Source organism: Eleutherodactylus coqui, chromosome 6, assembly GCF_035609145.1.
Source record: "Eleutherodactylus coqui strain aEleCoq1 chromosome 6, aEleCoq1.hap1, whole genome shotgun sequence".
Lineage (NCBI taxonomy): Eukaryota > Metazoa > Chordata > Amphibia > Anura > Eleutherodactylidae > Eleutherodactylus > Eleutherodactylus coqui.
This window is the reverse complement of record NC_089842.1, coordinates 48667947-48690298: the sequence shown is the minus strand read 5'-3', so window position 1 is coordinate 48690298 and position 22352 is coordinate 48667947. Positions and strand designations below refer to the sequence as shown.

The following is a 22352-nucleotide window of genomic DNA, read 5'->3' as shown; positions in this document are numbered from 1 at the left end:
GAAAAGCAAAGACACACTGCAGTTTCCAATCGTGTCTTGGTCAGAGTCGTACAATGACCATGGGTGGAAAGCTGGTGGGGAGGCTCACGGTTCCTTGGGTCGACTGTCTTGAGGCAGTCGTACAGGCAGCTGACTCCCATTAGAGTGTGTGGTACCTAGAGCACTGGCACCAATGTTTGGCCCAAGGCCACACACATGAAGTGTGGCATGGCCCTGATGCCGTGTATCCCGACAACTCCCACACGCGATGTCTGTTGCCTTGGTACCTGTAGGGGGGAAAGGACTTGCACTAAGAGGATCTTCAGCCCGTCTTAGTTTTTCCAGACAGCCTGCCATTAAATGAACGTACTGCTGTAGAACGGTGAGAAAGGAGCAGCTCACTGAAACCGTGGCATTTTCCACAGCATCGATCTTCTGCATGAAGCCTATGTGTTTTCGAAGATGTCTAGCCATGGGAGTGACGACTCTTCGGGTAGTCAACTAGGGTTGGCTTTTCACAAGATGTCAGAGCAAACGCATGACTCTAATCAGGCACTAAAAAAGTTGATGTTACAGCAATATCGCACAATACGTGACATCTGCAGTATAAACATATACTGTTCCACCACCTCCTACAAGCAAAAATGTAGGAGGAAATAGTGCAGGAGGATCGCAGCGTCATTCCGGATCCGTGTGGTTGAATCGCTCTGGTTATTGGACGTCTCGCGCTGTATAAGGCGAAGTCCGAAAACTGAACTAGACCGGTACTGAGCGGAAAACTCACACCACCGGTGTCTCCCCACTATACTGGTTGTAGAGGGGCTGTGCCAAATGAGCGGACCGTGACAAATGGCATCTGCGCCCAGAGATGGCAATCCCAGGGCCAGTAACTCCAGAGACAGAGTCCATGGACGTCAGAGAAAGCCAAACAAAGAACTCACCGTAGATGGGAAGCCTAGTTGCTAACTTGCCACCCGACTCGCCCCACGAGAAATAAAAATGACCCCGTCAAAGCAAAGTTGCTTAGGAACCCTAGCAATCTTCTGCTGATGCAAATGCTCCCACCTAAGGGAAGGAGTGTCAGCCGTAGAGCAAATTGACTTACGTAAAATTAGACACGAGAGGATGCATGACATTCCAACTCCTCAGCTTACTAAAGCGATTGTTGGACAGGCTCCAAGTCGGACCAGAACCCTATGCATTGTACCTGCGTAGGTAGAATCCGTGGAGAATACTCAAGTAGGGTTGTGAAGACCACTTCTAACTACAGAGTACTCCTTATGGCAACAGTCTGGCCATTCACAATAGAGGAGAATTCATGGCCTGATACGCAGCCAAACTCGGTTCCGCATGGGATTCCGTCCCGACAGATCACTTTCCTGCCTCACAGATGCCATGAGTGACCCACAGCCACGGCTGACGGAACTAGCTGCCCCGTTGTTCTAGAAAGTAGTACATGCAGTTTTGGTTCCTAAACCGCTTGGAGAGGAAACCGACCCATAGTGGGTCAGCGTCCCAGGCTCCCTGCCAGAAGATGGAAGACCAGACCTTCCACTATATGTAGACAGAACAAGGCAGTTTGTCTGCTGAAACAATCTGTGACTAGACGTCAATCTTGTATTGGGTTCTTTACTGTAAGAGCAGTTAGACTGTGGAAATCTCTGCTTGAGGATGTGGTGATGGCAAAATCCATAGAGGAGTTTTTTAAAGGGGACTGGATGTCTTTCTGGAGCGGAAGGATATTACAGGATATAAATCTTAGGTTAACTGTTAATCCGGGAATACAGGCAGGTAGGAACTATTAGGGGTTGATCCAGGGAACAGTCTGATTGCCATTAGGGAGTCGGGAAAGAATTTTCCCCCCAAAAGGGCTAATTGGCTTCTGCTCTTGGTTTTTTTTTGCCTTCCTCTGGATCAACAGCACAGGAGGATAACAGGCTGGACTAGATGGACATTGTCTTCATTTGGCCTTACATACCATGTTACTATGTAAATCTTGCATCACATGCCGTGCAATGTTTTTGCCGGCCCCATTGAAAAATAGGTGATGTCGCAATTTTTTCCCGCGCTGTCATATGGGGGGAAAAAAGCACCCATGTATATGAGCCAATTCAAAAGAATAGGGTTTATAGTTGTGTGAGATTTGTGCGTCTCGCAATACACAAATCTTGCCCTATTTTAACGGCCGCGTGAAAGCGGCCTTAGTACTGTTGCATTTGCACTTATTATTAGTATGAGAGTTCTTTTTACTGATTCCTACGTGTCTTTTGGTTACCGTTTAGCGGTTATTTGCACTCTTATTGTATTCTTACCTTTAGTCTGGTTTTTATTATGGCTGTATACCTTCCTGCTTATTTTTAAAATAGTTTGATATTAAGGATTGTCTTATTTTATAGTGATGGCTGTGCTGTGATTCTTGTTTTGGTGTAGTGTGTCATGAACAGGCAGACCATGGACATACTATTTATGTACGTTTAGATACGGTTATTAGATGGGCCCCTTCTTTCTTTCATTCATTCATTCACTTCAATCGAGCTGAGCTGTAATATCACACACAACCCTATGGACAAGAGTGTTGCTGTGCTTAGAAGAAAGCAGCCATGTAATGGTTGTTGCAGTTCTTAAGGACAAAGTCACACATATAGTAACATAGTATGTAAGGCCGAATGAAGGCAATGTCCATCTAGTTCAGCCTGCCTCCTCCTCCTTGTTGATCCAGAGGAAGGCAAAAAACCCCAAGAGGCAGAAGCCAATTAGCCCTTAAGGGGAAAAAATTCCTTCCCGATTCCCTACAAAGTCCTGTACTATGATTTAGGGTGGTTTCACACCTGTATTTGTAGTCCTTTTAAAGCTGATCAGTTTTTAACTGAAGGTGGACGGATTACAAACTGAAGAGAACTGAGGCATCGAAATAGCTTTTTGGGGGTAAAGTAACTGATTGGATATGCAGGTCATTGCACACTCCACAAGTTTCACTCTGGGAGGTCAGCCAGAGCTCTTCTTCTAAGCCACCACAATGCACACAATAAGCACTCCTGGCTGGTGGGCGGTGGCTGGGCTTCTCCCTACCCCATCTCTTCCCTGGGCTTCTCCTCTCTGCCCTCCCCACTAAGGTCATCCTCAGAATAGTGATAAAGTAGAAAGACTAAAGGGTACTTTAAAACTGAAAATGCAAAAGCTGCACGAAAATTGCAGACCATAATCTCGGATCTCAATGCAGATGTAGAAAGATAAAGAATATAATTGGATGATGGTGTGGCAAGATACTAGGCGGAGGTCTGTCAGATGACTGACTTGACAATGCATTTTGACATTGTTCCGATGCCAAAACGCATTGCCCTGTAATAAAATGACAGATCTGCTCCACCTGGTGTGTCTCAATGTGCCGTGGTACTCCCATTGATTCTTTGTCTTCTGCCATTACACGGAGGTGCAATCCCCTGCTCCGCACAGAGGTGGCTGCAGCTTATAAGTGCATTGTCGGGTTGAGTCACTAACAACTTTTTTCAGGTGGGAACCTCTATTGGATTAACTTCTTCTTTTAACACCCTGCACATTGGAGCGCTCCTTTTGTTCTTTCAGACATATATGGGAACATTGCTGAATCAGTCCACTGTGACTCATGAATGTATTGTTGGGACTCCATTCGAATTGTAGGACCGCCCTCTCTTAAGCGAGATGATTGGGTGGTCCTCAAAAGATATCTGGGGAAAAGCCTGGATCCTCCATAATTTTATATGTGGGAAATACAGCTCCTTAATAGGGAATTTACTTGCCAACTTATATCTACTGGTAACTAAAGAGAAGCAGATTTTTTTCTGTTCCTATTTGCAAATCAGTTTGCGATTGTCTGGCCATTAGGCCATAATGGGCAAATAGATTTACCAGGTTCAGGACTAAAGGGGTTGTACCACAATTACAAGTTATTCCCTATCCACTGGATAAGTGATAACCTGCTGATTGGTTAAGGTCTCACCACTAAGGCTCTTACCAGTCTTGAGATCGGGACTCCCATGTCCCTCGTCCACCGCACTACGGGGTTACCGCACCCCCCAAAGTGAGGAGGAGTCTGAATGGAGAGCTATTCATGCAAGCGTACTTTCGATCCATTCTTTTTTAATCTGCAGCTCACAGTAATAGCATCCACCATTTCATGCTCCCGGTAGGGCTCAGGCACTAAGTGCCACTTTCAGCTCCTCAAAGACATTAAAAGTTCCCACACTCTGTAATGATACCTTCTTTACTCTTCCCACTCAGCAGTAACACTCCCTTTAATGCCCTCACTGATAATTGCCCTTGTGGTCTCCATTCAGTGATAATGCCCCTGACATCTCCCATTTAGTAATAATGCCCCCCTTTCAGGAACTAAAACTAAAAAAAAAGCACCTATACTCACTTCTATAACTCCTTCCCGCCTCACTTAGAGGTCTTACCACTAAGGCTCCTACTAGTCTTGAGAATGGGACTCCCATGTCCATAGTCCATCTCACTATGGGGTTACTGCACCCCCCAAGACACATCATGCTCCAGGTGTTTTTTTTTTCTCCTCCCTCTATTTTTTCAAGTGTTGTCCATGAACAGGGGAAAAAAAAAAGGATGAAAAAGAAACATATCTGTTAGAGATGAGCGAACGTACTCGTAATGAGTACTTACGCACCCGAGTACCGCCATTTTCGAGTACTTCAGTACTCGCGCGTAAAGATTCGGGGGGCGGGGAGAGGAGCGGCGGTGCGGGGGGTAGCAGCGGGGAACAGGGGGGAGCCCTCTCTCTCCCTCTCCCCCCACTCCCCGCTGCAACCCCCCGCGCCGCCACGGCGCCCCCCGAATTTTTTCACCCGAGTACGGAAGTACTCGAAAATCGCGGTATTCGGGCGAAAAAGGGGCGGGGCCGAGTACGCTCGCTCATCTCTAATATCTGTATAAAATAACATAAAACTCCAAAAAGAAAAGTTTTGAAAAACACATCAAATTCACAATGTTTTTGTGAGATGTAAAAAGTGCCAGAAAAAAAAAAAAGGGAAGAAAAAATACAAACTGAAGGAAGTCATACAATATTTTGCACACTGAACGAAGCAACACCTTTAAATTAAAAAGTTTATTATTTATAAAGCGTATTCTGTATAATCCAATATCTTATATTCTAATAATATACAAACACACAAAATGCCAACAACCTCCAAAAAGGGGAAAAACTAATTGTGTGCAGAATTTACGATATTTAATTATATTTTAACAGCCGTCCCTTTTCTTAAAGAAACAAGCAACTTAAATATTATTTTTCTCAGCCAGTGATGTGAACAAGACACGACGGTACAGATTCTATATCGATACAACATTTCCTGGAGGATTGACTCCCATAATGACGTCTCTCTGCTAGTCCGCTCCATGTAATACCTGCTTCTGAATATTTAAGAAAAAACCTGAATGTGTAGCTAGAAATTTTTTTTTTTTTGCAGAGTTCTTCCACAGGAAGAAGCTATAGAGACTTATAGGTGTAGAAAAAGTTAGCAATTCATCTATAATAAAAACCAGATTCTGCTACATCACCTGCATTTTCTACATTTTCCACTTTTAGTAAAAAGTAACATTTCCGACAAGCGCCTTCCAGCACACGTAGTAATATTAGTCCATAGTGCAGCTAAGCCTGAATGTATATGCATAGAAAGCCATGGGCCCCCAAGCTTTCATAGTTTTTGTTTCTTCTATTTTCCGTTGCACTTTTTGAGCTGCTTTATTAGTAAATTGATTCCAGGACATTGGCACGAGACCACCACCCATCAGACTGCCTCCCCTGGTGAGGCCATCTCTTCCAGGAGTATATGGAATGCTGCTGACCATGTTCCAAGTCTGAGCTTCTGGCACAGCAGCCGCCTCAGATGGCAGGGCAGATATCATGGGACCCCCAATGCCTCTATACGTACCATATGGTGGAAAATTGTTTTTAGGCCACTTTCAGACGAACGTATTTTTGATCCGTATTAAGAGGACCGTAATATGGAGATAATGTGAATCTATATGGTTGATCACTTGGCCGTTTTTCAAAAACACAGTTTGAACTATTATACGTTCGTCTGAAAAGCAAGATAGATTTTGGCGTACATATAATGTGCTGAGAAACGTAACTAGCCTTTTGGTGGGAGCATGAATGGAGGAGGGGAAAGATTATGAAAGGAAAAAAAAAAAAGAGCAATCCCACAAAGTTTTGGATTTTGTTATTACAGTCCGGTATAATTGACGTTCACTTTAGTCTGTGGGTCGATACAATTACCCCAATATCAATTTATAGAGTTTATTTTTATACTTTTTAATTTGTGCAAAAGTATTAGAATAGAATTAGTCTTTGCAGCGCCATATTTTGAGAGCCCTAGCATTTTTTAATTTTTCCAACTACAGAGCTATTATTTTTTATTTATTTTTTTTAATCGGTACCATTTTGGTATACATACGACATTTGATCGGTTTTTCATGTGTGAAGCATTTTTAGGGGAAAGGATCTTAATATTTTTAAAACACTAACTTTTTTTTGTTTAATCAGCATAACATTAAGAGGCAACTTAATTGGCACTGCCTCTAGCATGGCCTAGTAGGTGTACTAAACTGGTACTATTAGGCCCCAGCTGCCACATCAACCCATTGGCACCCCACAATAGCATTGCAGTGGGGCCAATGGGCTGACAGAGGGAGCCATCTCCCTCTAACCACTTAGATGCCATGGTTGCTATTGAATGCAGCATCTAAGGGTTTAAACGGCTGGGATAGGAGTTCTCCACTCTCGCTTGTTACAGCTGACACCAACTGCACCATTCCTATACTATACATGTATGACAACTCCCCGTTTCCACCTGCACTGTACAAATATGGCACATGGTGAGAACCCGTTAAGCAACTTTATTTTAACAAGTCCAACATTCTGTGCCTATTATTGCACTAATAAAGAGGGGGCAGATGAATTTCTCTGATACAGAACTCCAAATGTTTCTCTTCCTTTCACATAGAATTAAAGGGATAAACAACCCTTAAGAATATATGTTCTCACAGGCTCACAATGTAAAAAAAATATACATACACTTTAAAATTTCACACTGCTCTTATGTCACTAGTCGATGGAGTCCTGAGCTTCTTCTTGACATCTCTGCACATTCAGCTAAATCTTTTAAAAATTTATTTTTTAAATTTTAGGCCAGGTTCACATCTGCGGAGTTTCTGTCCAAATCTTCCGCTGCAGATCCGACAGAAAATCCTGGACAAAAGAGCAGCATGCAGCGCCGGTTCGTCTGATAAAGTCTTAGTCGGAATGCCGAAAGGATTCCAATAAAGTCAATGGATGCTGTCTCGGCTATGGCATGTGCTGGATCTGGCAGTTCTGGTATTTTCACTGTTCGGCTCTGAGGATGGAGCTGAACAACAAAAATCACCCGAATCCCTGGTACAGATGAATGGGGTCTTAACAAGTCCCTGTAAGCTATAAAATTCTGCTACTGCTGCCTCTACTGCATCCGCATGCATATCTCATTAAAGTGCAGTAAATCTGTATATAGCATCATTCACCCTACTGGGAGGCAGTGAACATTTTATGCTATTGCTGCAGGAAACTTGCAATTCTGTATCAGAAAAAAAGAGCTTTAGGCTGGGTTTACACTGGGCGTATTCCCGCCGGAAATCCCGCGGTTTGGCCGCAGCAAAAACCATGAGATTTCCGCCGCAAGAACCGCCGCGGAAAAACCCGTGGCGGCTTTGAAGTGGCCCGGCCACTCGCTCTTCCGCTGCGGCTGGCGCTCCCATAGCGGAGAGAAAAGATAAATAGACATGCTGCATACCCTGAAGCCGCGGTTCCAGTCTGACTTACCGCAGCGAATTGGCCGTCCCGTGTGGACGAGATTTCTCAGAAATCTCGTCCACATGGCTGGCTAATCCCGAGGTTAGCGGCCACAGGCGGATTTGCCGCGGCGAAATTCCACGGCAAATCCGCCCTGTGTGAACCCAGCCTTAACCTCTTAAAATATATTATGAAATAATCAGCACAGAATTTTGAACCTTAACATTAAATCTTCTAAAAGGAAACCTGTAACATCTAGACCACTGCTATGCGATCAGCTGTAATCCCCGCAGGGAGCTTTGGGTGGCTGAACACAAAGTATACCATTATATGGTATCCATATATAAAGAAAAGTGATGAACATGTAACATGTGAACAAATAACTGGAGCTGATCTTTGCAGTAGCGCTCTACTCTGCCTTATAGAGGGGGGCATATTCCCCAATTAGGAAAACCCCTTTGAGGAGCACCAGGCAAAGTCTGGTGATTAGTCAGATAGACTAATGCAACATTGCTAATACTGTAAGCAAAGGAGCTGTACAGAGTGGAGCTACACTTACAAGGCATTATACCCCCGCCTTCACACAAGGAGGAAATGCTGCGGAAATTCTAAAGCATTTATAGTATAAGACATGTAGGAGGAAGGGGGTGGATTTCAAAAACCTCCTTCACATGGGGCGGAAAAAAACTTGAAATACAAAGATTTAATCCTGCAGCAGATCTGCAATTACAAACGTGGCCCCATTTAGGTGTGGATTTGGCCACTGCAGTACAAATGTTTGCTACAGGTTTTCCTCTGTAGAAAGCCAGCAGTGAATACACCATGTATGAAGGTGGCCTAAAAGACCTCGGCGTATTTTTTCCCCCTTTCATTATGTAGTTAGCCCCCTAACTACATGAGTATTACCCTTTTTAGTTATTTCTTTCTATCTGAAACTTCCTGGAGTCGTCCTTTTCAGGTGGGTCTGGTCATCTCAGTCTGACTAGCTGAAAAACTTATTTGGACATACCTGCTCTCAAATTAGTCAGTTTTTCAAGTCAGCAAAATTCCTTTGTCGTGGACCCTAACATAAAATGTTTTTAGGAGGGGAACACAAACTTCTATCATAGTCGCTGATGATTAGAGGCTCCTGTCACAGTTATAATAAAGAACATCACAGCTAAGCCTCCTGACTGGATAAATAATTATAATCTCTACTTTGTTTAGGAGAACTCAAAACATAGATGGTTATGCCAGTGTCCTCCCAGCAGGCAGAGATGGTACTGGTTCTAGTTGGTCATGTGATAGTCTAATGCATCATGGCATTAATAGCACAGAATATTGAAAGAGAAAGCATGGAGAGATCTACAAATCAACATGGGGTCTGATGAGTATCACACAGACGGTCGAATTGCCAGTAAGAGTGTTCAATATGCATAGCTTACATCCAGAGAGCGGTAAGGTGTGCCGGGATTGAAAAGTTCTGCCGGAATAGCCCTTTAAGCCTTGGCTGCAGGTAAAAAGAGCTGAAGTTTGGATCAAGGTTCCTTCAGCTATATTGGTATGATCACAGGAGACTGAATACAACTTCTGTAATAAGCCTCTCAGATTCGCTGTACTGCCTGACAAGTCGCTCGATTTCTTATGATCATTACTTTTAAGATACCAGAACAGAGTGGGATTTTAGACATCTGTGAACTTACTAGAAAAAACTAGCAACGTCTTAAAAGACAAAAGTCAGCAAACAGGAAGGAGTTCATCAGGAAGAGGGGCAAGTGAGAAATAAAATAAATATAAAGAATAAAGGGGAACGGGCCGGAGTGCGAAAAGAGAAAATTAGATCATGAAATGAATCCTGGAAGAAAAACAAAAAACAGGCTATAATAACCAACAATAACTCCATGGTGAGAGCAAGCGGTCATTAGCTCTGAGTTCTCTGCGTCACTCCTGGGACAGGTTCTCCGCAGATCAGCGTGACTGTTCCATCAAATAAATCCTCCATGCTGACGGCCACTAGTTCTGTGCCAGCGGCTTGGCTGGTTTGGGAGTCCGGTAATGCCACAATGACTTGAGAACCTGCCAGCTGGGACTCGTCCAAAGTTATTACTTGCTCTCCTGTTGCCACTTGCTCCTGAGCCTGGATAACCTGTGGAAAGTAGACAGCGAGTGGTTACTGCTCAGTAGAAACTAGAGATGAGTGAATACGCTCTGTAAGGTCAGATCTCTCTCCCCCCCCCCCCCCCCCCCTCCTGGCTCACCACCGCTGCCCCCCCCCCCCCCCCCGAGTACGCTCGGACGAGAAGGCAGTTACTCGAGATGACCTTACCGAGCGTGATCGCTCATCTCTAGTAGAAACACTTTGGTCTAGATGACTAAGTGTAGAGAACACACAAGTTAAATGTATAGCATTGTTTCCTAGTGACTGCAATGTAAAAAAAATACTCTATGTGAAGCACAGGGTTTTTTGTGGGACAGAGAAATGCGGGGTGTTACGCGTTTCTGTATCTAATTAAATACATAAACATCAGAGAGGTAAAACTTTGTTAAAAGTATGAACTTTTGGGCTATGTTTGACCAGGTACAGTCTATGGGCATGTCAAGAAATAAATTCTTAATACTTTTAATTTTTAGAATTGCTGTGAAATTTTGTCTTTGGAAAGCGGGGCGAAATTCTGCAGAATTGTAAGGCAGAAGGTAAGTGAATTACACTCGCATTTACTTGTAGCGGAGAAAATCCATAACGGAACATTTGTGGATATGGAGATCTGCAGTGTGCGCCGTTTGTTACAGAAGTCGTGCGGATCCAATCACTGAACTCCAAGATGAAAATCGACAAAGATTTTGGCGTCGATTTACTCTGCGATGTGTGATCATACACCAGTAGGAGACCAGTATGCAGGAGCCACTTCTACATGTTCTGCAATGTATCTACAAGACTATTTCAGGAGATGAAAGCGGACAAGGCTGCCTGCATGTCTCATCTGTTTTGTTTATCATGCAATTCAAAGTGTAGCGCTTTCTTTTAATGTGAAGTAGCACATTTAACCCCTTAACGCTGCAGGGCATACTTTCACGTCCTGCAGCATCAGGGTACATATAAAGAGAGATCGGGGGGCGATTTCCCTCCATACAATGCGGGCGCCGGCTGTTTCTTACAGCAGGCACCCAGCGGCACCAGCTCTGATAAGCTGTGCGGCTCATCAGAGCCGTTAACCCTTCAAATGTCGCTTTCGATACTGACAGGCATTTAAATCCCCTGAATGGTGTTCGGGGGTTCCGTACGCCCCCACCCCCCGCGATGAGATCACAGGGAGCCATGCGAGTGTCATGGCAGCTGAGGGCCTTCTAAAAATGCCCCGGGGCTGTCCTGGCAGAAGTAAAAACAAGAACAATTAAGTTTTACTATTTAAAGAAAAAAAAAAAGTAATACAAATGTCAATAAAATCCCCCCTTTTGCCATATTTATAATACAGGAATCCAAATAAAACAAACACATATTTGGTATCACTGCGTCCGTAAAAGTCCGGTCTATCAAAGTAAAACATTACTCACCGTGGACACGCTAAAAACGCTCACTGTTGCCCTCATCCACTCTTGGCTTGATTATTGCAACTAGATGCTGATCGACTTCCCCTCCGCCAGACTCTCCCCCCTTCAAGTCATACTGAATGCGGCAGCCAGGCTCATCTTCCTGTCCAGCTGCAACTCTGATGCCAGTCACTGCACTGGCTGCCCGTCAAATACAGAATTCAATTCAAACTCACTACCTTCATCCATTAATCTCTCCAACAGCACCGCACAGTTCTAAATTGCCTCCCTCATTCTCAATCCACCACCCAGCCCAGTCCCTCTGCTCCGCTAATGAAATCAGATTAAATGCCCTTTTAATTCGAACCTCTCATTACCGCCTCCAAGACTTCTCCAGAGCAGCACCGGTAAACTATCCGGGCAATCCCCAATGCACACAAAACTTCAGATGTGCTCTAAAAATGTACCTCTTCAGGGAGGCATACCCCATCCCCTAAACCAAACCCCTCTGTGCTCCGCCTGATAACATGCTCCCTGTCCTACTGACTGCAATCACTGCTAGCCGCCATCAACAGCCCACTGCAATCATACTGATTCAGCCACTATACGGCTTGTCTGACCATTGTCTGTGTGTAGCATCACACACTCTCCCCCTCCCCATATTGTGCACATCTCCACATCTTCACCCATTTATTTGTAGTTTGTACGCTCATTGGAGCTAGATTCTGTTTTTTGTATCTGTTCTCCCGTTTGTAAGCGTTTGCACTATATAAGATTACGGTATTCTTATTTACCCCGCACAATGAACGTCGTTAGGGGAAAAAAAACCAAAAAACGCCAGGAATGCGCTTTTTTGGTCACCCTGTCTCCAAGAAAAAAATGCAATAAAAAGCGACCAAAAAGTCATATGTATTCCAAAATGGTATCAATGCAAACTACGAGACATCATGCAAAACATGAGCTCTCGCACAACTATGTCGACGGAAGGACACGGATTACTTACCGGTAGTCCCTTTTCCAGGAGTCATCACGACGGCCCCATTACATATGGAGGTTGCCCTCTGACCCAGGTAGGGACAGGAAGAGTTTAAAAGCACCTCCCTTTCCACCCATGCTTCAGTGACTTATAAATCATTACGGTGGACAATGTTTACTAAACCAAATTTTACCTTTATTCGGTCATATTTACATTTGAAGAACATAAATTATTCTTAAAGGGGAGGGAACTATGGGCCGTCGTGATGACTCCTGGAAAAGGGACTACCGGTAAGTAATCCGTGTCCTTCCAGAGCGTCATCCCGACGGCCCCATTACATATGGAGTATACCAAATTATACGTGGCCCTAGGGTGGGACTACTGCCTGAAGGACTTTACGTCCGTAACTCAGGTCTTTGTCCGACTGGACGTTAACCCTGTAATGTCGGGTAAATGTATGTATACTCGACCAGGTCGCCGCCTTGCAGATCTGCTCGGCAGACGCCTGGCCTTTTTCTGCCCAAGAGGAGGAAAGAGAGCGAGTGGAGTGAGCTCTAATTTTTCCCGGAGGGTCGAGACCCCTGGCTTTATATGCCTCTTGGATGGCGGTCTTGATCCACCTCGCGATGGTGCTCTTAGTTGCCGTCTTTCCTTTTGCCGGCCCCTGAAATTGAATGAAGAGGTTATTATTTTTACGGAAAGAGCGGGTGGCCTCTAGGTACGCTAGAACAGCTCTCCTAACGTCTAGGTTATGAAATTCTCTCTCTTTCTCGTTACGGGGATTTTGACAGAAGGAGGGCAGAGTGATCGTCTGCTCCCTATGAAATTTTGACACTACCTTCGGAAGGAAGGCTGGGTCTAGTTTGAAGGTAATCCTGTCGTCTTGTATTACCATGTATGGTTCAATACACTGTAATGCTTGCAATTCCCCTATTCTCCGAGCCGATGTTATGGCAACTAAAAGGGTAACTTTTAGTGTGAGCAGCCTCAAGGAGAGTTGTGAGAGGGGTTCGAAGGGGGATTGGCAAAAGCTAGTTAAGACTATATTTAGGTCCCAGGTAGGAAAGGTTTCTCTAACAAAGGGTCGAAGCCGTTCTGCCCCTTTGAGAAACCTACGCACCCAGCGGTGTTCTGCCAAGGGAAAATCTAGATAGGACCCTAGTGCTGCTGTATGGACTTTAAGGGTTCTAGGACTAAGGCCTTTTTCTAGGCCTGCCTGCAAAAATTCCAGGATTACGGGAATGTCAATTCCTGGGATTTTCCCTGGCTCTATTTTACAGAATTCTGTGAATTTTTTCCATATCCTATCGTAGATGGCTATCGTGATAGGTTTACGGCTTTTTGTTAGGGTAGTAATTACATTATGGGAGAGTCCCTTCCCACGCAGTATCATGCTTTCAGCATCCATGCTGCTAGCTTCAATTTCTCGACCCCTGGGTATGTTAGTGGGCCCTGGAGGAGAAGATCTTCTACGGCTGGTAGTAGGAATGGACCCTGGATCGCCAAGGCTTTTAGCAGGGGATACCAGGGCCTTTTGTCCCACATAGGGGCAACTAGTATGACTGACGCCCGGCTGGTTTGGATTTTCCTGATGGTGCGGGGGATCAGTGGGAAGGGAGGAAAGGCGTAGGCTAGGTCCATGTCCCAGCTTTGGGACAGGGCGTCTACCCCGCGTGGATTGTCTCTGGGGTTCAGCGAGTAAAAGTCCTGGCACTTTGAATTTCTCTTCGTGGCGAACAGGTCTATCTGCGGTTCTCCCCACTGGCAGATTAGTTGGTCGAAGACTCGCTGATTCAGTCCCCATTCTCCTGGATGGATGCTCTGTCTGCTCAGGAAGTCGGCAGCGACGTTTGTGGACCCTTTTAAGTGGATCGCTGAGAGGGACAGCACGTTGGATTCCGCCCAGCGGAGTATCTCTGTTGCCAGTCGTTGCAGGTGCGGGTGTCGCGTTCCCCCCTGGTGACGAACAAATGACAGAGCTGTCATATTATCGGTTAGGATTTTGACATGCCTTCCTTTTATAAGGGGTTCTGCCGCCTGAAGGGCTTCCCAGATTGCCCTTAGTTCTCTGAAATTGGATGAGCGTTTAGCTACTTGGGGGTCCCAAATCCCCTGTAGATTTTGGTCGGCTACTTGGGCTCCCCATCCCGTTTTGCTGGCATCTGTTGTGATGGGTACGGTAGATTCTTGTGACCAAGAGGTACCTTTGCTTAGGTTCCTCTGTGAGGTCCACCAGCGTAGGGACTCTTTGACTCGGACGGACAGGCTCACCTTCTTATCCAGGGATGTCTGCCGTTTGTCCCAGTTGGCAAGGATAAATCCTTGTAATTGCCGGGTATGGGCCTGTGCCCATGGGACTATCTGAATGCAAGCCGTCAGGATGCCCAGCACCTTCATTGTTTCTCTAATGGAAACCGCCGTAGCCTGACAGAAGGATTTTACTCTTTGGGTGAGGTCTTCCTTCCTAGATGATGGAAGCCGGGATTCCTGGATGTGGGAGTCTAGTAATACTCCCAGGTACACCTTTTGTGTACCAGGGTTCAAGTCGGACTTCTGCTTGTTAACTATCCACCCTAAACTGTTTAGGGTGGATAAGACCATGGATAGGTCTATACGCATGGTCTTCTCCGTCCTTGATACCAACAAAAAGTCATCCAGATACGGAAATATGCGGATCTGATTCCGCCTGAAGTAGGCTACCATCTCTATAACGATTTTCGTGAATACCCGAGGGGCGGTGGAGATTCCGAATGGAAGGGCCGTGAATTGGTAATGTTGGATCTTGTCTCCCTCCCGCAGAGCAAACCTCAGGTACTTGTGATGGGCTGCCGTTATTGGGACATGGTAATATGCATCTTTAAGATCTATGGTGCACATTACACTATCTCGATCTATTAGTGGGACGATGGATCTTACTGTTTCCATCTTGAATTTTTTGTACGAGATAAATTGATTTAGGGCTTTAAGATTAAATATAGTCCTAATGGAACCATTCGGTTTTTTTATTAGAAATAGGGGGGAATAGAATCCCTCACCCCTTTCGTAATCGGGGACTTGTGTAATGACCCCTAGGTCCTTAAGTTCCTGAACGCCTTTTATGAGGTTCCCTTGTTCCTGTAGGGACCCCGGGGAGGTTATAAGGAATCTCCTAGGGGGTAGCGAGTGGAATTCAATTTGGTACCCTGCTTCGATTATTCGGAGTACCCAGGGGTTAGACGTTACCCCTTGCCACTGGCTTAGATAGCCCGCTAATCTACCCCCTGTTTGTTCAGGGGAGGGTTGGACTTCCTTACCCCGACCTCCCTTGGGGTACGACCATCTTCCAGTCTTCCCTTTCCCTTTAACTTCGGGAGGAGGCTGGCGCATCCTCTTCGGGAAGGATGGTTTCCTGAAAGGTTGTCTGTCAGGCAGGGTTTTACTCTTGTCGCCGACTTTTTCCAGGATTTTGTCCAGGACGGGCCCAAACATATATTCCCCTTGGAAGGGGATGGCGCAGAGCTTATTTTTGGATGTAATGTCTGCGGCCCAAGTCTTCAGCCATAGTGCCCTTCTCGCTGAGTTGCTGAGGACTCCGGTTTTTGCCCCGTATCTTACCGTCTCCGCTGATGCGTCAGCCAGGAAGGCGGTAGCCATTTTTAAGAGGGGGAGACAGCTGGCCAACTCCTCTCTGGGGGCCCGATCCTTTATGGAGGCTTCTAGCCTGTTTAGCCAGAGCGCCATGGATCTAGCCACTGAGGTTGAGGCTATGTTAGCCTCGATGGTGAGGGATGTTGCCTCCCAGGCTTTCTTCATTAATCCGTCGATTTTTTTATCCATCGGATCGGATAGCTGGGAGGTGTCCTCGAAGGGCAAGAGGGTCTTCTTGGCCACTTTTGCGATCTGGATGTCCACCTTGGGGGTTTCCCTGTACAGGCGGACGTCCTCGGTAGCGAATGCGAGCCGGTTTCGGATCTCTTTTGGAACAGTGATCCTTTTTTCCGGTTCCTGCCATTCATCTATGATCACTTGCTGCAGCGTCTGGTTGACTGGGAACATGATCTTTCTTCTAGATCGGAGGCCGCCAAACATCTCATCCTGGATTGTTCTCGGCGGGTTATCTTCCTCAATTTGCATTGTTTCCCTCACCGCCTTGATGAGGTGCGCAATGTCGTTTGATGAGAAGTAATATTTCTTCTCGTCTTCTATGGGAACCGGTGGGTCCTCTAATTCCCCTTCGGATAGGAGCTCCAGCGATTCACCGGAGATCGAACTCGCCGACTCGGTCTGTCTAGGTCTTTTAGGGACCCGTGACGGACCTGGCTGGGCCTGGGGAAGGGACGCCATGGAAGCCTGCAGCTCTTCCCTTATCATGCAGCGGATATCGGATTTGAATGCTGCTTTCTCCTCTGCGAGAATTTTCCCCGTGCATCTGTGAAGGCAGAGCAATTCACTGTTATAGCAGTGCAAGCGTTGGATTCAGGAGCATTACTTGCGGTAATACACTCACTCCTCGCATAGGGGTTTTTTATAGCTCTCCTCGAGCCTTTTGTTGCAGAGGACGCATTTTTTCGATTTTTTCCTCGGGTCCATTTTCTTTGGACCCTCCTTATCCATCTACCCATGAAAGTGGGGGAGAGGGGAGACAAGAAAGGGAACATATATGCATCCGCTGTACAAGTGACCATTTGCGCATGTTTTGGCGTATAGCCTACTTACAGTTGGTAGGGTGTCAATCTCTCCCTCACGTGCTGAGCTGTCGCGGGTAGACATACTCACATACACTTGTCTGGCAGTCAGCAGGAACCTCCATGGAGTTTAGCCTGCTTTTATGGGGAGGATTTTCAAATTTGGCGCCATTTCCGGGTTTTCGCCGGTAGCCACGCCCCCTACGTTGTGCGCGTGACGTCACCACGCCGGATGACGTCACCGCTATGCGCCCGAGGTCCAGGGAGGCCGCCGCTGCCGTTCCCCTGCCAGGAGGAACTATCCCATCACAGCAGCGGCGGCCCGAACATGCGATCCGCGCGAGGGAGACCAGCGCTACTGGGCGACTGACGGCTCCGTCGGCAGCGCAGGTCGGGGATGCAGGGACTCTTGAGTGTGCGGCCCCGACCTCTACCCCTCCAGGGGGGCCGCACAGCGTGCGGTAAGTATTTCTTTGCGGTAAGTCTTCTTGCCTCCGCAGCTTCCTATCTCCTGCAGCTCTGGAGCTGCTCCTCTGTCCCACCGTAGGGACAGGAAGACACTGAAGCATGGGTGGAAAGGGAGGTGCTTTTAAACTCTTCCTGTCCCTACCTGGGTCAGAGGGCAACCTCCATATGTAATGGGGCCGTCGGGATGACGCTCTGGAAAAATAAGTTATTGCGCTCAGACGATTGCGACACAAGAATTTAAAAAAATTAAAATCTCTTTTTAAAAAAAACTACATAAGTTTGGCATGGTAGTAATCATACTGACCCATTGTTAAGACTTGTTAAAAAAGTCACATTGATTTGAAGGAATGCTGCCATCCAATAGGTGGCGCTGCAGAAGCATTTTTCTATCTTCCTTATTTGCATAGAAAAACACAGAGGAGCATGCATGGCCTTATAAGTCTCCTCACTCACCTTCTAGATGTCCCCACATCTCTTTTGGGTGCTCTCCTTGGGGAGAGACTATACCATCCCCGGACACACTCATCCCCTAAGTGTCTCCCCACACTTTTTGGGTGCTCCCCTTAAGGAGATACTACACCCCTCCTAATTGTACAGTAAAACTGTGCATAGGATATAACAAGTCTATGTGCTTTGAGCAAAAATTTTAAATCATAGCAAAGCAAACATGTTATATCCTAGGCACAGTTCATTCTACGATTATGCACGTGAAATAAATTAATTTTATACTTCTGAAGTGCTAGAACCTCTTTATTGTTCATGGATCCTGAGCACGGCCGAGACGAGCAGGTTGTCCTCCCTTCTCTAGACTGAATATGAACTAGTCACTCTTCTACAATTCTTCTCAGGTGAGAAGGTGCTAACTGAAACCACTGGTGACTGAGAAAATGGATTCTTATTACATATCATGTAAAGAGAGATAAAAAGGTACCTGCACAACTTGAGCGTTTGCTGCCTGGGCTTCTGCCAGTACTATGTCAGGGTGATCCGTTTCATAGTGTTTCTCTAGCTGAGACTGTAACGTGAAGAGTTCTCCGCATAGTTCACAACCAAATGTGTTCTCTGTCTCGTTAAAATGGTCGGTGGATACATGATGCTGCAGTGCGCCCGGGAACTGGAAACACTCGCTGCAGTAAAGACACTGGAATGGCTGGGTCCCTAATAATGAGAAGCATTGTTATATACTGTACATCATATAAAATGTGGCAATTACTTTTAACATCTCTCTTGTGGACTTGTCCTTTAAAGGGCTGCTCCAGCGCAAACACATTTTGCATCTCTGCCCCTTCACCCGATTGCCTGTCACAATGTGGAGGTCTCCCCCTTATCATTCACTATCTTAATGCTGAAAGACTTTGGTTTACTTTTCACATTTTTTCCCTTGATGCATCAGTACAGCTATACCATTTCTTTCTGCAGGATGGGGAAGGGGGTACCAGTTTAATTATCCTTAGCTTCTACAGTTTTCTAAATAAGCTACAGACCATAAGTATACAGTCAGGAGGATGAGCTGTGATCTCCTCTATCATAGCCGTGTTATCATCATTAGTAATTGTAAAGCCCAATGCACACAGGCGTCCGCCTCCGAATTCTGGAGCAAATCCTGCCCATAGGCATACTATAGAAAAATCGCTTTTCCATGTCCATGAGTGAAAATCAATTGCAATTTTCTGATCACAGATGGAAAATCGCAGCATGTTCAATTTGAGTGCTGATGACTTACATTGAAGTCAATGGAAGCCGTCCGATCCACGGCCCATCTGCAGCTGACACTGCGGACGGGCTGCAGAATCCACGTCATCGCCTAGCAACGGCGCGGCGTCATCTGTACTGCGCATGTGCCGACTCATGCTAATATAATGACCACATGCTCGTACTATCATTCACAATATTGCAGTAATACTTGGACGAGGAATAATACAATATCAGTGTGTTGTTAAACCTTGGTGTGCATAAGAGAAGAGATAGTTTGGGTCTGTTGATTCCTATTCACTAGTCGGACCTTCAGCCAGTGCTAACTGGTGTCAGGGTGCATTCACACAGAGTGGATTTGGTGAAGATATCCTGCAGCGGTGCGGATTGTGACACAGACCCAATAGCAGATTTCACCTCTTCAACTGAAAGGGTGAAATCTGCTGCAGATCCATGACAAAATCTAAAATCTGCACCAATAGTGCAGATTTTGATGTGGATTTTAAGTGGGGATGTTTCCATTGCGGAAGATTCACACCAAATCTGCAACGTGTGAACAGACCCTAAGATGGGGATCTGTCATGAAGGAAGTACTGAAGGATGTAACCACTCTTACCTGAGTGCTTGCACTTAATGTGCACTTGTAATGCCGCCGATGATGGGTAAGTCTGCTTACATTTCTCACATTCATAAAGCTTACTATCTGAAAAGGGACAAGACCCAAAGACTTAATGTTACTTTGTCTACAAATATCCTGGACACACACACACACACACACACACACACACACACACACACTATATACAGGGCGATTCAAAAGTAATTGTACAAAAGTAAAGCTGATTTCTTCATACACAAAACTGATATACAACAGCCAGAAAGACATGAAAAGAGAAGAGCTCTTCGTGTTTTGAATGCACGTTACAGATGTTCCATGCCTTGACACGGCTGATGTCAAGCTGGTAGTCCAGGTCTGCCCAGACACGTTCCATAACATCCTCTGTTATTGATTCTCCTGAAGAGTAGATGCATTTTAAGGTCTTCTAGGGTCACCAATGGCGCCCACGTGGAACATCTGTAAGGTGTATTGACTTTTCAGGTTATCAGAAACCTACTGCACACTGATGAGGGGCAAAAACTCAGAAACAGCAGTACGAGTATGGTTTTCTGGCTTTCCGATCACTGTTTTAAAGACTTGCATAAAAGGGTCTGACATGGATTTGCAGGAATGCTTCTACCCATCAGGTGACGCTGCAGAGGTATTGTTTCATTTTCCTTATTTGCATATATTTCCCAGAGGAGCTTGCATGGCCTTATACATCATCTCGCTCACCTCCTAGGTGCCTCCTCACACACCTTCTAGGTGCTCTCCTTAAGGAGAGAGGATACCCTTCCCAATCCCCTTATGTTGGTACATGCTTGCATAAAGCAGATTGCAATGTATAAGAATTCTTTTCTTACCATTCATGCACTCACCGGGATGTTCCAACTTTGCATGCTTCTGAAGTGTGGATGTATTAGAAAAGACCTGTTCGCAGGAACTGCACTGAGCGGAAGAGAACTTGGAAGAACGATGATTCTGAGCAGCGAAGAGATCCGGATGATGAGTGCGGTTATGATACCAGAGGCCAGACAGTTGCTGTGGAAAATTAGGAGGCAACATTTCATAATGGAACCTGGTGAACAGTCAAAGGTATCTATGCAAGTCTTGGTTTACTAACCTGGTACGCTTTATCACAGATCTCACAGTTGTAAGGCTTTCCTCCGACATGGGTGACTATATGGCGCTCTAGTAGAGAGGGAGCGCTAAAAATCTTCTCACAGGATGGGCAAGGATGGTATTCTTTGGAATGTACAACTTGAATGTGCTGCCTGTTCTCTTCCAAGGTAGGAAAACTCATTCTGCATTTCTGACAATCATAGGGATCCTCGATATCTGAAAATATTGATTTATCAAACAAAGATCTATGGCAGGCTTGTATAATAAGGGCATGAAAAATCTGTATATTACAATGCCTAACCAAGAGCTTCATGAAACAGAAGGCAAAAAAACCTGTTAGCAAGTGTGACAGGAAGGATTTAAAAAATTAGTCAACTTTATGAAGGAATGACCGTGCAAGTAAAATCTGGGAGGGGTTGCGTGTGGTAAATATTTAACCTCCTCACAACCACATAACGTAAATACATGTCACATGATCATGAAGGATGTATGAAGCAAGCCGAAGAGTCGAGTTCGCTCCATACCCAGTGGCTATTAGCAGTTTATGACGACAGCTGAGTGTAGCTGCCATGATCGCAGCCCCACCTCCCACCCTCGTGGCTAGTGAAGGCTCCCAGGGCTGCCATGTATGAATGCCTATTAAACCCTGCCTGTTCGCAGGCTTCATAGGCACCATTAAAACCACTATATACTGCAATATTGAAGTATTGCTGTATATAGCACAAGCAGGCAAATGATCGCAAGGAAAAATCCCATATTGAGATTAAATAATGCAGAAAAAGGTTAAACAAACTATTTTAACTTTAAAAAATTAAGAAAAAAAACCTTTTCCTGATAAAATCTAAACAATGAAAAAATCCACATATTTGGTATCAAGTTTTTTTAAAGTGCAAATTATTAAAACATCAGAATATTTACCATGCATGATGAGTACTGTAAAACAAATAAAGATTAAAAATGTACGAATCCCACAATAATACTAATAAAAATACATCACGCCCTGCGAAAAAACAATCAACAAAATCACCATACATGGCGATAGCTGGCTCACCACCAGGGTGGTAAAGAGTTTTACACAAACGCCCATGTGAATGAGCCCTTAGAAGGCAGGGATGTAAAAATTGAAAAAAAATCTCTGGTCTTGAAGGGGTTAAGGAAAAATTTAATAAAGCATGGTAATAATAAACGTAATAAAGTAATGTAAGTTCACAAAAAATGTAATGATTGAATGGGACTTACTATGAAAGGTGCGCAGGTGAATACTAAGACCATTGGCTTGGCTGAAACCTTTCCCACATTCTCGACAGACATACGGCTTGTCTCCGGTATGAGTCCTTACATGTCTAGTCAGCTCAATAGATTGTGCAAACACGGCATCACAATACTGGCATACGTACATTTTACCTGGTATGGAATGAAAAGTGTAACATTAGGCAATAGAGATGTGAACATTTAATCATGAACAGCAGCACCACCTTGTGGTAGTTCAGGGTGATTGCAGTGAGGAGTCCAGCAATCGCAGAGCAAAAT

The 22352-nt window shown here is 45.2% G+C and overlaps 1 protein-coding gene across 4 annotated transcripts in view; it reads right to left on the bottom strand.

Annotated features, from left to right (window-relative positions):
* Positions 1-5055: 5055 nt before the first annotated feature.
* Positions 5056-22352, bottom strand: part of ZBTB40 (zinc finger and BTB domain containing 40) — a 42432-nt gene continuing 25135 nt past the window's right edge. For 2 of the 4 annotated variants that reach the window (XM_066606748.1, XM_066606749.1), the window contains exons 13-18: positions 22062-22226; positions 20824-21038; positions 20564-20741; positions 19719-19805; positions 18342-18568; positions 5056-9920 (exon numbers count right to left, since the gene is read on the bottom strand). In XM_066606748.1, the coding sequence (XP_066462845.1) occupies positions 9696-9920; positions 18342-18568; positions 19719-19805; positions 20564-20741; positions 20824-21038; positions 22062-22226 (1097 nt within the window). In that variant the 3' untranslated portion in view covers positions 5056-9695. The remainder of the gene's footprint in view (positions 9921-18341; positions 18569-19718; positions 19806-20563; positions 20742-20823; positions 21039-22061; positions 22227-22352) is intronic. The other 2 variants (XM_066606750.1, XM_066606752.1) reach the window with 1 other exon arrangement.